Below are 14,838 nucleotides of genomic sequence, written 5' to 3' on the forward strand. Positions count from 1 at the left end.
GTTGAGCGGGGCGATTAGTTGTCCACCTTGAACTTCATCCTGATACCCATGGCAGCAAGCTCAACATCCAGGTACCGGAGCACACCCGGAACAGCAACGACAGTGACGTTATCACCGCCGACGTAGCGCCGGCCGTCACCGTCTTCCCAGGTGATGGCACGGGAGTCATCAAAGACAGCTTCACGGGCGCAGCGTCTGCAGCGCACGATGCCGGAGGAGCCGCTGGCCTGAGTAAGCTGGCTAGAAGCAGCCTTTGCGGCTGCGGCGGCTGCGCCCTGGTTGCGGGCCTTTCCAGAGCCACCGGCGAGGGCGACCTGTGTCGAGAGGAAAGAGCCACAGTCGCGGCAGAGCCAGGCACGCTGAGTATCGGAGCAGTTCATGAGACGGTCTTGGAGGATGAAGGCGGCACCGTGGGCAATGAGGGAGTCACGTTCCATCTCACCGACACGGATACCACCTCCCTTGGCACGACCCTTGACGGGTTGGCCGGTCAGCGAGTTCACGGGACCGGTGGTACGGACTTGGAACTTGTCGTTAACCATGTGACGGAGACGCTGGTAGTGGACGACACCGATGAAGATATCGGCGGCGAACTCTTTACCGGTGATACCACTGTAGAGTGGTTCGTTGCCGTAGTAGTTGTAGCCTGCCTTGCGGAGTTGGTGGCCGAAGTAATCAGCGGCGGTGTTCTCCTCGGAGAATTGGAAGGGTGTCGAGTCCTGGGGATGGCCGTGAAGAGCACCGGCCTTGCCAGCCATTGATTCGATCATCTGGGCGATTGTCATACCTGTTTCCATTGGTCAGTCGAGGAATCTTATAGGTGATATAATCAAAGGATGAAGACTTACGAGAGGGGAAAGCGTGAGGGTTAATGATAAGGTCAGGTTGGATGCCACTCTCGGAGAAGGGCATGTCGACTGCCGGCCAGAGTTGGGAGCAGACACCTTTCTGTCCGTGACGAGAGGAGAACTTATCACCAATGACAGGCTTTCTGGGGATACGGTACTTGACGCTGAGGGATTGGCACGGTTCGATACCGGTCTCGGCACCCATGATACGGATGCTGTCGATGTATCCTTCTTCGGCGTCCTTGTACTTGACAAAATGGGTGATGCCATCGACATTCACATAAGAGTCCGAGGCTGCATCATAACGCACGTTGTGGTATGCAGCGACGAGACTTCCCTCCTTGACCCTAGCGCCAATGTGAGGAAGACCATCTTCGTCGATGGTGTTACGCCACTCAGCCCTAATTTCACCCCCTGGAGCAAAGCCGAACAACTTAGTAATTTCACGTCTAGATTTGTTCCTTCGCGACTCTTTCTCATCGAGGGAATGGACCTTCGTCTTGTAGATTGTACCGTGACCGAATCCACGTTCGTGTGAAGATTTGTTGATAATCATAGCGTCGTCCATGTCATAACCCGTATATGAAATAATAGCAACAACCGCGTTCGTGCCGTTCGGGAAGTTATCCAAACCATAAGCATTGTAAAGAGGGGGGCGCACAATTGGTGTCTGTCCCGTTTGCAGTCGGTAAAGCTTGTTGTCTGTACGGTAATCGATGGCTGTTCCGGGCGTTCCCATTGTCTGCTTGCTCATTTGACACTGGTACATGTTACGAGGCGACTGGTTATAATCGGAGAAAGGAGTCATGTTAGCCACAATTGAGAGGATGTTTGTCGGTGTAAACTCAATGTGCGTCGAAATACCCGCGACAAGGTCCGATGGTAAACAGGCAATTTCCATGAAGGGCTGCTCGAACGGTCCCACGTAGTCAAGCTTATCGAGAGGCAAGTACTTAACCTCTCTGTACATCCTAGCTGCTTGCGAGAACATGTAAATACCGGGATATTGACCACCGTTAGAGTTAGGGACATATCCAATCTCCAGCTCTCGAGGGACATTGTGGCTGCCCTCAACCTTCCAGTGTCTCAGGGTATCAGCGATCATGCGAGCCTGTTTCGGTGAGCAGAAACCAACGATTCTGCCATCCAACTGAACCGTTACGCTCTCCTCCAATGAGACAGAGGACTCCGAGCGCACACCGAGCTGAACCAAGAGCCTTGGGAGGTGAGAAACATCGATATCACTGGTGGAAATCAAGCACTTGTGTGCAAGATGGTTAAGTAGACCACAAGGAGATCCATCAGGTGTGTGAACAGGGCACAAGAAACCCCAACTTTCAGGAAGGAGCTTTCGAACAGTGGTGGTTTTCAATTGTGCGAAGAAACTACCTCTGTGAATCATTCGGAAATGACTGATGAATCGGTAGAAGTTAATTTTCTCAGCCATGACAGTATAACCGGACGTCTGCTGCAAATCGAGACCCGTGGGACTAACGAGGTTACCAGTCGACAGGAAATACTCCAGCGCACCACCAATATTCTCATTTGACCGCTTCACGACCTTGCTCAAGAAGTCCCTCTCGAATGAAGGATCAGTGAACTTCGCGCCGTGGTTGCGCATGCTCCAGTCTCTCAGGATAGGGCCAAAAGACCTGACCCACTCCTCCAACCTCTCCTTTAGGATCATACCGTAGAGGAAACCGCCAAGCAGGATTTCTTGGTTAGAGACAGCATCAGGGTTGTCAGGGGCACAGTCACCGGCGACGAGAGCGTAAAGTTTGCGAATCATGAACATGATCAACTTGAACTTGTCGTAGTCCTGAGTTTCGGTAACGTTCTGATTACCAAGGTGTGGCAATACAACCTTACGAAGAAACTCAGTGCCAGCTTCCTCATTAGACATATCCATTGGAACACCGAGGACGGGCTTGAATTTCTCTCCCAGGTAAGCTCGGCAGGCTGAGCGACTATGCAGGTTGTATCCTTTGTATGTCCGCAGCAAAAGTTCCACACGATCCGTAACAAATGTATTGTTGATTCCCTCGGAAGAGGCACTGCCAACTAGTCCTTCGAAAATTTCGCGATCATTCGTCTCCACCAGCGCCTTAAGAATCATCATCACCGGGACAAGGTACTCATTCTTGCGCCATGAGAAACGGAAAGTAACATTACCGTCACTCAGATAATGTAGGACATTGGTCTGGGACGTCTGATCAGGACGAACGGATCGGATCTGAACACCGAATTTCGTATACGTGTGGCCACGCTTAACGAAGGAACCACGAACAATGGCCATGGGGAAATTCCTCTTTCCGACAATCAACATTCGGATCAACTTCTCGTTTCCGTTTACGATGAAATAGCCGCCCAGTTCCTCTGACTCTTCCTTGTGCTCAACAAGTTCCGCGGGAGTTGCCTTCTCCAGATGGCATCGATTCGTCTATGCCACACTCGCGTTAGCCAAGCCAAAATTAGGAGAGCCTCCAGTATAGATCCACTACAGCTACTCACCCTCATCATAATAGGGACCTGGCCCAATTCTCTGACGGCCTCCATCCAGTCTCCATTGTTCACCCGATATTCGATCCTAGCGCGCAGCTTGCCACGGTATGTCGCATGCCTCTCTCTACATTCAGATGGGTAAATATTGCGGTTACGAGTGGTGAACTTGTTCGTCGGGGGGATGGCAGGCTTCTCGAGGAAAACTTCTTTAATGCGAACATGGAGTTTGTTCCGCTTTGGTGCTTTTCGACCCTCTGCCTGTCTGGCCTTCTTCTGCTCAGGAGTTTCTGCTTCACCGTCTATGAATGTCTTGGTACCGATATCTTTCAATCCTGCCTGCAAAATCTTGCTGTCCTCGAAGAGCGCATTGAAGGAATCAACGTGCGGCTTGATGGAGGCTGCTAGTGCAGGATAAGCTGTACGATCCTTGGGAGGGTTCTTGAAAAGATGCTCCCGTCTGAGCACATCATAATTGACAGACCAATTGGTGTCTGTCTTAGCAGGAGCCATGGTGAATTGAAATGGCTTTGATCGAAGAAAACGTTTTTCTTCCCGGAGCGGAGGTGAAAAAAAGTTTCAATTGTACACTTCAGTCTAGACAAGCCGAGGTTCCAGTCAATATAATTCGGTGTGACTGGTGTGCCTCAAGATCTCATCCCCTCCTGCCGCGAATATCAAAAGCGAGGGAAGAAAAGTGACCAAGAGGGAATGAGACTCGCAATGGGAGTACGAGCGCTGGTCTGAATGAAGCCTTCCTGTCGCTGCGACGGGGAAATTTTTCGAGGTGGAACCGACGGACAGATATCATCACGTGCTGATAGATGGTGATGATGAGCTATGCTCTTCTGCCTGAGGCCGCAAAGCAGTAGCACGTTATGCAAGGCTTGCATCACGGGACCAATGTGCGGGACGGGACGCCGCCTTAGGCAACAAGGCAAACAAGCTGATAGATACCTACAGTCGTTGACGTTTCTTGATGTAGTTCATTGCTTTCTTGCTCCCCTGTCTCCAGATAAGACCGTGTGCATTCACTTTCGAACAGGAATTACAAATCAAAACCGGTTCTGCATTCACTGATTGGGTCGCTATTGCTGTTATTTTTCAGAGCAATTTCAAGAACCTCTTCCGTGCGACAGAACCACTGGCTTTGGAACTAACTCCTGTAGGGACTTTGACCTCGTCCAGACTGACGGAAATGAGTGACAGGGGCCACTAAGCGCTCCCCTCCAAAGCGGCGCAGAACGAGCGGTCATGCGTGCACATAGATCGGAGCACTTCAGTTTCACCGCAAAGCAGTGAGCAAAAAGAAAGAAATACCATTCCCTATTGCCTTCATCAGAAGGAACCGCGCCTGAAACTGAAATTGAAAAAAAGATTGCCGCTCTCTCCGCAACGCTTTTGGTCTGGGGAGTCTCTCTGCCGCCCCCTTCAATCAAGTTCAGCTCGACTTGATTCGGTGTCGTTCCTCTTCCAGACCTCACGTCGCTTTTTCCGCCATCTTGTTCCCTGCTTCCCCCAAATCCCCAATTTTACTACTACTAGGCTTACTTTTCTTCCTCACGTCTTATTTGATTACATTCATTGTCTCGTGGTCCGCCGGTGTCGCAGGATTCGAGTCCTTTCAACAAGCCCACTATCCCCACTCTTAACCTTACAAAACTCTTATCCTAAGTCTCAATATCTTCACCCACCATCGCCACTTCGCGATAGAACAATCGACCATTTTGTTGGTTTTCCCTTTCTCTCAACCGTTCTTGGCCGTCCTGTCACTTCTTTGCCCTTCATTCCCATTTGGTTGATTTCTCTTGTACCAACAGTTGGGGTCTCTTTGCTTTTTCTTTTTTTTTTATCGCAAACATGGCGGGTATCTTTCGGACGATTTATGACTGGCTCCTGAGGATGTTCTGGTAAGTGGGCCGCTGTTCCAATAAATCCTCGCTTTTTGCGGTTCTCCCGGAAATAGTTCCCCGGCCCGTCCCCGCAAAAACAAAAAAAGGTTCGGCTTGCTAAGTGCGGTACTTTGTATATCGAAATTGCAGGGCGACGGAGATGGATGTCACCATGATCGGGCTTCAAAATGCAGGAAAATCGTCGCTTTTGCGGGTGCTTGCGGTATGCCTCCGTTCATCTGGACCGACCGAAACTAGTATTTCGACCACCATCGCTAACGTGACCTAACGAACCCTGTAGGGAGGCGAGTTCACTGTAGAGTAAGTCAGCGCGTAGGCTTAGCCTAGCCGTAAGGGTTGTCATATCTCTTGCTAACCCTCCCCACAGTTCCATCCCCACCATTGGCTTCAACACGAAGCGGGTTCAGAAAGGCCATGTGACCTTGAAATGGTCAGTGTATCAGCGCTTGTCAGCTATGATCCCCCATCGTGGTGCTAACGCTCATCTAGCTGGGATTTGGGAGGCCAACCGCGATTCCGACCAATGTGGGAGAGATATTGCCGCGGTGTAAATGCGATAGTGTAAGTCCACCTCTTCATCCGCTCTGGAACAGGACCCACTGCTGCTGCGGCTATCCTGACATTCGGACCAGGTACATCGTTGATGCAGCAGACCGTGCGGCACTTCCGGTCGCCACAGATGAGCTGCACGAGCTGATGGACAAGCCCACTCTTGAAGGTATTCCGCTATTGGTCCTCGGGAATAAGTCCGACCTTCCGAATAAGCTGTCCGTCGATGAACTAATTGATGCGATGGATCTAAAATCCATTACCCATCGCGAAGTGAGCTGCTATGGAATCAGTGCCAAAGAAGAGACGAACCTTGATGCGGTTCTGCACTGGTTAATTGCCAAAGCCAGTCGATGAATGCCGTGGGAAACAGCACCTGCTTCATCCTTCCTTTCCAGGCCGCGGGCCTAAAACTTTTGTAGACTCTTTCAACCTCTTGGATTGCAGCCTCCGATGTAATGATGTTGACGATGTGAACCAGGCACATTAAACTTTAGCGTCATTGAAGTTGATTTCTGGATTTCTTTGTCTTGTTCGCTTTTTGTTGCCTCTTGGCTTCAGCACGTGCGCTCATTCAGCTTCTCTTTCACTGTTTGTTAATTTCATTCGTTGCATGATGACCCATGTTTTCTATGTAATTTTTAGTGGGCTTATATTATGGGGACAATGATGCCCGATCTCATCGTGAGTGGCTTTTGGATTATATGACGTCTGAGATGGAAGACACGTGAGCTGGAGATATGAGCATTGATCCGGGGCTATTCTGAGATATAGAATGTAGTAAACCCGAGGGCAAATCCACAATTCGAGTTGAATTACAAAAGTCAAGGACAAGACCAAGTAGCTTTGGAAGAGGGAGCGAAAGGGGGGCAAGAGAGACACTGGCGCCAGTCTTATTTATGAGGATCGTGTTGGAGCAGAGCACACAGACCAACTGATGCGTTGGCATTGCAGATGCGAAGACGGGAACTAATCAAGCCCTCCATGCGAACCAGCAAATCCAACCCCGCCAACAACACCTGCCAAAGTTCAAGGGCTTCTGGGATCCTATTCATAGACCACCCAGTCATGAGCAAATCATTGTGTACTTCATATCCCTGCTGATCGGCTAAGGTTGCTTGATGGCCTGGTGATCGTGGTAGTCATTTACTATGGTGGAGTGACCTAGACCAAGTACAGGTTACATGTCCAGACCTGTAAGGGAATAAAATTTTCTTTCTCTTTCATCATCTGTCGCAAACCTGTGACCTATCCATGGAGACTTTAATTTAGTTGAGATAGGCAATGATCTCTTACCATATTGTACTTTTTTTGTGAGCCAGAACATGAGCAGAGTCTAGAAGTACACAGAAATGCTTGAGTTGCGAATTGTCTCCTAATATATCTTGGCAGGCGTTTTTGATCCTGCAGCGAACCACCCTTCGTTGCAATCTTACATGAGCTAGAATATATAAAATCGGTCTTGGTTCCCAGCCCATATTATTAGGAAATTAGTTGATATAGATGTCGCATTTTTTTTTAATTGTGGTATTAGATACCTACATATACCTGTGTGAAACTATGAGTTGTCGGAAATCATCAAACATAACGCAGGTGTTGCCGACAGCCAAAAAAACCCCTTCACTGGGCTGATCAATCTCCTTCTCAAGATGCATCGTTAGTCAGTAGTCAGGTTGCCCATAACCCAGTAGCCCAATAGTATTTCGCTTTTCGATAAATGACAGTCCTACAGAGGAGTATCGCACATTTCACTGGGACCACACCAGTGTTAAAGCTGCGCGATACTTACCAATAAGTAAGAGATGTCGTGCTCACCATGCATTTAAAATTCTCGAAATGCCTGGAGTCTACTCCGTACGACTAGTATCAAATACTGTGCACAGTTGATCACGAGACTAGAGCATGCTGAGGGTTATGGTTATGAAGGAACGGAAACTGAACTCATCCGAGTAACCGGGCAAAGCCAGACAGCAAATCATAAACTATTGATCTTCTTAGGTTTCACGCGGGAGGAGAACAATCAAGTCAGGTGTTTGGTGGCTTAGACGATGATTATATGGCCAGTACTCCGTACCGAGGCGAGCTATAATATCGGCCGTCCTTCGCTGGCCACTCGGAATAACCCCTAGTTAGGCGGTGAAATACTTCAAGAGAGGGAATCGTGAGAGGATATACATTTGACTGTTTTCCGTATAAAACGCCCTATTTACGAGGAATTCTAGGATTACTCCACCAGGTGTTGAAGAACTCCCTTTTCTTTTTGTGTCATCATTATTATGATTAATTAATTTGCCCCCCTGTTCTTTGATTTCCAGCCCTATTGCACATCCTTACCAAATCCTACGGTTACCCACCGGGAAAGTAACCCAAGAAATAAAACAGACCGGCCAACGTAAGGCCGCCAAGCACCAGCCACACTCCGAGTAAGGACCAAGTCCCTTCATTGTCTCCATAATTTACCCGCGCCATTCCTGCTGCGGTTTCGTTGCTGCCTTCAGACGTACAAGAACTTCACTTTCTTTTCTCCCCTTACATTGGTCCTGGTTGAATTCTTTCGTTCGGTTCGAAAAGCTCTTCGAATTTTGTCTTCTCATTCCAGGAAGATCGCTGAGCTTGTCATTACCCTTTAACTCTGCTGATATTTCAGCACCAGCTCTCATCTCTGCGATCGACGTCATTCTCCGCCCGGCCTCGGATAAAGAGGCCTTTCAGCCACGATGGGTGTCATCCACGCCCGCCGAGAGTGGTGAGTTATATAGCCCCAATATTCATGACGGTAATGTGGTCAATGGAATGAAACAAAGCTAACCGTGTCCTTGTAGTGGGTATAATAGCTGGGGCGATTGGGTTTGCAGACCAAGTAGCTGGTATGACTGGGGTCGTTGGGTAGCGTTTGCCGTCATTGTTGGTTGTGCTTTTATCATATTCTTTCTTTTTGCGTACGTTCCTCACTCCCGCCCTTGGCGGAGGACCTCAACCCGAGCCAGTTACCTGAAGCTAACGTCCTGCTAGATGCCATAACGCTCGCCGCCGTCGCACTCGCGGCCTTCAACCTCATCCGGGCACGGCATGGCTTGCTGGCCCGCCTCCCTACGGACAACAACATCAACATCCTTACTATGCCGACCCTCATTATCAGCAACAGCCACCACCTCAGTATACACCCCAACCGCAAACATATGGCTACTTTGGAGGACAGCAAACGGGCATTGAGTTGCAGTCGCCGCCGAATGCGTATCACAACGGACCCGATCGGGCCTACCAGCCACCACCGGGCCCTCCACCAAATGGCAGGAAAGTATAAACGTTTCTCCAGACTGTTAGCTGTTGAACGAGATCTTAATCCCAAACTCGAAATGATCGCATGATTCGGATTCTGTTATCGCAGGCGTTGGTGTCGTCTTTTTTTGAATCTCCTGCACCCCTGCTTCTTTGTCAATATCCAGCAAGGAGGATGCAGCCGAGAGCATTTTTTCATGGGTCTATGAGCTCCTTTGTGTTTATTATCATACCTCGATATCTCTTTGTTTATTATTATAATGACCATCCGGGCAATTACGATTCTAATTACTCCAAAGTTAAGGCTTGCAGTACAAGGTGCAGGCATTTCCTTTGCGAATCTGGCTCGTTTTTTACATTTTAAAGCCTTCTGAAGAGCTAGCGAGGCGTTGGCGGTGTACTTTAGTATGACTCTCAGTAGACATGAAGATAACCATTGTTTCGCTACTACTCCCATTTTCCTGTCTGGAGTGTGCTGTCGCAACTCGTAATGGCACTGGACGCGGAGACGCTAAAAAAAAAAGACGAACTAATTTGGTGCAGAACCATTGGCCCGTAAAGGAGCGCAGAATTCTTTGGCTTCTTTGGTCTGGGGCCGAACTCGCTCACTGTGCATGAGAAAAGTATGGGGCACTGAAATATTTTTCCAATAAAGTAATTTAACCTCATTCAACGACATTTTAACGACTATATCGCATTGATCCACGAATATCTGCTCCCTCCCGTATAGGTTTCCATACAAAGGTCAAGAATGCCATACTCGGCAACTTATTCGTACTGGCGTACCATTTAGACGAGCAAAGTGGACACGGCGACTGCCAATGATTGTTGAAGAGAAGGAGTCGATCACAGCCATGAGGGCGAGAGGGGAAACGAAGGCAGAGCAGTTTCAGATTACAATGTGAGGAGTAGCTGTACTAGTAGTAAATTGTATTAATACTTCCCGTATCTGCGAGTTAAGTTACTTCAACCACCGAGATTACTTTTTAATGGATCGGCTACCCACCGAACCTCTTCTCCATCTCAGGCAATTGTGATGAGCGTTTTGGTTCTCTTTCATGCGCTGATCCCTGTGGGAAAAAAAAAAAAAAATAATTGTTCTTTCTTTCTCCCCTTGTTCAACTTTTTTTCTTCCCTTCCCTTCCCTTCCTTCCGCCCTCTCAACCCTTGTTCTCGCGATTGAACTTCGTCTTTCCTTCTCCGCCCACGTATCTTTCCATCCGAAATATTGTAACCTAGTCTCTCCCTCCCTCTACTGTTTGCGGCAAACCTCCTGGAGGCGGTGCATTGATATCGCCAACTACCAGGCACTCTCTTTAAAATATTGATTCTTCCGATCATTCCTTTTTTCGTTGTACCACGACTTTTCTCTCCCTCTAAGAAACATCAGTATCCCGTACCTCGAAATCCGGGTTCCCAAGATTAAAAACTGCACTCTTTCAACACTCTACCGACGTCGCAAACCGGACCACTCATTTGATTTGATCGCTGATGCAAGAGGGAATCGCATCCTGCGAAACAAACCAAAACCCGAGTCCCGTGGGCAGTTGTTGATCTGTGGCTCTTGCGACCGTGACCATCTAAACCTCACATTCCTACGCTGGGTTCCGTTTCGTTGCGCAGCAGCACATGTTTTACGCTCCAGTGTGTGTCGCATACGGTGTACTTGTGCCTTACTAAAGTGATATCTGGAGAAAGAACCGTCACATATAGCCCGTACTATTGACCGTGTGGGGTCAGATAACCCAATCTCAGGATTCATATTCCGCCAAAATGAGTCCGGTGGATACAACGCCATTCCCGATATGGCCGCGCGACTTTGTGAGCGATCTCAAGTCCGCTCCGGAAACATTATCGAGTTGGGATAATTGTATGGCCAAATCGTATTGCAAGTACGTTGCTCTATTGTTTCCTTCTAGTAATTCCATATCTGACCCGGACGCTACAGATGGCCCGTCATCGTTGCGATCATTGTTGGTGCGCTCATTGTTATCTCCATTCTGGCGTGCATTATCAATTGCCTGTGTTGCGGCATCCAATGTTGCAAATGCTGTGGATGCTGTTCATGCTGCTGTCCGTCTCCCCGCCGAAAGAAGGAGCCAAAATACTTGGATGACCCTTACAATCAACCTCCACCGATGCCGGAAAACAATCCTTATCAGCCACCCGCACCCCCATCTCTGCCTACCTATCGTGGAGCGCAGGTCGCACGGTTTGACACACCCCCGAGCCCTGCAGTCTCCAAGGGCAATGAAGATGCGTTGCCCGCGATGCCCACGTGGGATAGTGCCGTAACGAAGAGGGTCGACGACACTGATCATCACCAGGATGCAATGGAGATGGAACCGTTGAACCTCGCCAACCAAAGACCGCGTCGGATGCCATCCGCACCTCGACCGAACGGAGCCGGTTACATGGGGCCACCGCCTATCAGGACAGGCACAGCTGTCACTTCTTCCAGCTTTTACCCTGATGACCAGAGCGCGTATCACGCCCGTTCACCCGGCGGGCCGTCTCCTATCTCGCCATATGAACAACCTTATGGCGATTATTCTCAGGCCTATGGATCCCAACCACATTATATGCCAATTGGCACCGCAGTCTCACCGTCTGCCGAGGCCGGCCCGGCACCGTATCGTCACCCATCTCCAGCCATCACTCAGACACCTGGGATGGCACTATCCACGGATGGCGCCCGTCCGATACCTTATCGGCAACCATCTCCCGCCATCAACCAATCACCTATCAACAGGACGATGTCGCCTGCGAATGTAGCCCCTCCCTACAGAGCATTGACACCGGCAAACGCAAACCCAGCCTACAGGACAATGTCTCCTCCCACTCAAGAACCGGTGTACAGGGCGATGTCTCCCCCTAGCCATGAGGCGGCTTACCATGCGATGCCTCCCAGCCACGAGCCCGCATACCAGGCAATGCCTCCACCTGGTTCTGAGCCCACTTACAGGGCAATGCCTCCTTCGTTCAACGCCGAACCGGCTTGGAATACTTCTCCTTCCATTCCTTCGTCACCACCTCCGCCATTCACATCAAGTCCCGCTCCGCACGAAACAGTACAAGACTCGGGCAGGCCCCCGACCTTGCTACAAAGTGGGCGAAAGCCCGTTCCCAATTCTTTCAGGGATGTATAAGCCTTGCAACTGATAGATTTGAAATATTGCCTTGATTTAACCTCGACAGCTCTTTGACGTTTGTCTGTCAACATCAAGGCCGATTTGTTTTATATTCTCTTCTACGTAAAGTCGATATGGTTGGCGCTATTGTACAATGCGTGGAAATTGCACTTACACTTGGAATATCACCACCCGTTTTGCTCTTTAGGATATGACATGTTTAGTTCATCTGATGGGCATTTTTATGTGATTTTGGACATTTTATCTTCCTGCACAGAACCAAACCGCTGAACGCTGTCGTACATTATGAGTGTTGATCACAGAAATGTACATTGATCACTACAATCAACTGGAGATATTGTGGGCTTCCCCTTCGACTTATATTCTTTTCTGCTGTTACATTTCGCTTCTGTTTGGCCCGGCGTTGGAAAAGACCGTCTCATGACTTTCTCACTTCATGTGTTAGTATGTACATGTTCTATTCGATGAAGGATCGATAGGAAACTCAACTTTATGTTCTTTGGATGACAACTTGAATGACAGCTTCACTATCTATGGCACTACTCTACGTGCATGTTTGCAATTTGGCCTTCAAATAAGCCAACGTCACTACATTGCATAGTGAAGTACTATATCGATAGACCGAGGACTTGGATATATATATATCACTATCACACTACTAGTCTTCCGTGTATCCCTGGCCTATACCAAAATACCAGACCTGGAGCTCCAGGAAATATACAGACAATGCGGCATAAGACACACATACATATAATACCCACACGCTCAAACACCCTCCACACTTTTATAAGCACACCAAAAAAAGAGTCTATAAACAACTAAATTACATTCCCCCCCAAAACCTCACTAGACCTCACTCATTCTTCCAAAGTAAAATCAAACTCCTTAAACGCATCCTTAAAAGCAGTAGCATCAGCCTCCTCTTCCTCCTGCGACTGCACATCATTCTTCCAATTAATCCGGCCCTCAAGCTCCATCAACTTCGCCATAACCCTCCGTCCGAACTGGAGATCAAACCTGAAGTCCGGGCCAAGCGGCAAGAGCAGCATTCTCTCCGTCTCCCCCGAAGAAGCATCAGCATCAGCGTCAGAGTCAGAATTCTTGTTCGGACCCCAAATCCAGACGCGGAAGAAATCGCCCGGTTCGGCGCTGGGGTCAGTCGACGACGGAGACTCGAACTTGGGGTATTTGAGGTTCTCCGCTTCCACTTTGAATGCGGCGGTTACGAGGCCGCGGGTGATTAGGTCGCCGGGAACGGGGAGGAATTGCCAGTGGGTGTGGATGCCGTTTCCGCGGCTGACTTCCCAGGTTACGGCGCCGAGGGAGGAGTTGGTTTTGGATTTGAGCATGGAGTGCAGGGCTTGGCGGTAGCGGTGCATTTCTTTGTAGGTTGCGAGGCGGGAGTCCTCGTCTGGGATGCTGGATAGGGTTGGGGTGTGGGTGAAGGGGATGATGAGCATGTGGCCTGGAAAGCCGAGGGTTGGGAAGGTCTTGGAGGTGGGGAGGGGGCCCTTGGCTGTTGTGAGGTAGGCTTCGTTTCCGATGGAGGTGATGAGGTGGGTTGCGATGTTGGGGTTGGAGAGGCAGAAGAAGCACTGGTCGGGGCCTGGTGGGGGCCCGCGGGCACGCTTGCGGGGGCGATTGCTGCCCTCGTCGTCGATGGCGAAGCGGCTGTAGGATTCTTTTTGGCTGGAGAGGGGCTTGCGTTTGGTTTGGACGGGGGCCAGGGGGGAGGCGGTTGCGCCGGTAGGGATGGTTAATGGGTGGGGGGTTTTGGGGTCGAGCGTGAATGCGTACATCCATTTTTGCTTGGAGGGGTTGTTGTAGGATGCGAGGCTGATGAAGCGGGTTAGGGGTTTGGCGTCCGGGTTGTCTTCCGGGGGCATGTGGAAGAAGGGTTCTCGTTCGTAGAAGAACTCGGGCGCTGATGAGAGGTGGTAGCGAGGTTTCAGGGTTGAGCTGAGGTCTGCGATGCATTGCACTTCTTCGGGCTTGGTTGCTTCATCTGGGATCGGGACTTGGGAGCGTGTGCGGATCCCCTTCGGCCATTGATGGGTGATGAGGATGTCGGCGCTGTGGGCGCCGTAGAGTGCCCTGGCATCTGACTCTGTGTAGCCTGGGTGATACTTGTCGGAGGATTGGCTTTCTGTCTCCAGGTTGCCGCCTAGAGCGACGAGCCGGATGCCCTCAGAGGTTTTCAGAGTGCCGCGTTTGCCCAAGAAATAGAGGTTCGGGCAAACTTCGTCGTTGGCCTCGATTCTTTCGATTACCCTGGTGGGAAGAGGCCGACTACCCAAGGTGAAGTATGTCGGGAGTGGCACGCTGATACTCCCTTGGAACAGCGCAGAGATCTCATCCAGTTCCTGCTCTGTCGAGCAGTCGCCGAATAGGTCGCCGACAACAATCGCGAATGAGAAAGATTGCTTCACGTGAAGTTTAGCCAGCTTCGTGAATACTTCTCGGAGCTGGCAGTTTACGCCACCAATTACAATTCTGAAATATGCGTCAGTGGATTGAGCGGGTTATGTACTATGAAGCTTTCAGACTCACATTTTGGAGGCCATTATTCAGTTTGTAGTTCGGCTTCGGTACTATGAT

General features: G+C 49.8%; 5 protein-coding genes across 5 annotated transcripts; 3 read left to right on the forward strand and 2 right to left on the reverse strand.

Moving 5' to 3' along the window:
- Positions 1 to 14: 14 nt before the first annotated feature.
- Positions 15 to 3,860, reverse strand: F9C07_3084 (putative DNA-directed RNA polymerase I subunit beta; the record flags this gene model as incomplete). The annotated part of the gene is made up of 3 exons (XM_041289567.1): positions 15 to 787; positions 849 to 3,288; positions 3,360 to 3,860. The coding sequence occupies 3 exons, from the start codon at positions 3,858 to 3,860 to the stop codon at positions 15 to 17; spliced, it is 3,714 nt and encodes a 1,237-aa protein (XP_041142602.1).
- A 1,347-nt stretch (positions 3,861 to 5,207) lies between these two features.
- Positions 5,208 to 6,166, forward strand: F9C07_2056444 (ADP-ribosylation factor-like protein 8B; the record flags this gene model as incomplete). Its single annotated transcript, XM_041289576.1, has 6 exons — positions 5,208 to 5,257; positions 5,390 to 5,462; positions 5,541 to 5,560; positions 5,628 to 5,690; positions 5,750 to 5,821; positions 5,893 to 6,166. The coding sequence occupies 6 exons, from the start codon at positions 5,208 to 5,210 to the stop codon at positions 6,164 to 6,166; spliced, it is 552 nt and encodes a 183-aa protein (XP_041142603.1).
- Positions 6,167 to 8,526: 2,360 nt separating this feature from the next.
- On the forward strand, positions 8,527 to 9,113 carry F9C07_3082 (chitin synthesis regulation, resistance to congo red-domain-containing protein; the record flags this gene model as incomplete). Its single annotated transcript, XM_041289577.1, has 3 exons — positions 8,527 to 8,555; positions 8,632 to 8,748; positions 8,822 to 9,113. The coding sequence occupies 3 exons, from the start codon at positions 8,527 to 8,529 to the stop codon at positions 9,111 to 9,113; spliced, it is 438 nt and encodes a 145-aa protein (XP_041142604.1).
- Positions 9,114 to 10,861: 1,748 nt separating this feature from the next.
- F9C07_3081 (uncharacterized protein) lies at positions 10,862 to 12,237 on the forward strand (the record flags this gene model as incomplete). Its single annotated transcript, XM_041284666.2, has 2 exons — positions 10,862 to 10,980; positions 11,037 to 12,237. The coding sequence occupies 2 exons, from the start codon at positions 10,862 to 10,864 to the stop codon at positions 12,235 to 12,237; spliced, it is 1,320 nt and encodes a 439-aa protein (XP_041142605.2).
- An 860-nt stretch (positions 12,238 to 13,097) lies between these two features.
- F9C07_3080 (CwfJ domain protein) lies at positions 13,098 to 14,804 on the reverse strand (the record flags this gene model as incomplete). Its single annotated transcript, XM_041284671.1, has 2 exons — positions 13,098 to 14,733; positions 14,791 to 14,804. 2 exons carry the CDS (start codon positions 14,802 to 14,804, stop codon positions 13,098 to 13,100), a joined length of 1,650 nt encoding a protein of 549 aa, XP_041142606.1.
- Between the last annotated feature and the right edge of the window lie 34 nt (positions 14,805 to 14,838).

Source organism: Aspergillus flavus, chromosome 2 (assembly GCF_009017415.1).
Source record: "Aspergillus flavus chromosome 2, complete sequence".
In the NCBI taxonomy this organism is placed as follows: Eukaryota; Fungi; Ascomycota; class Eurotiomycetes; order Eurotiales; family Aspergillaceae; genus Aspergillus; species Aspergillus flavus.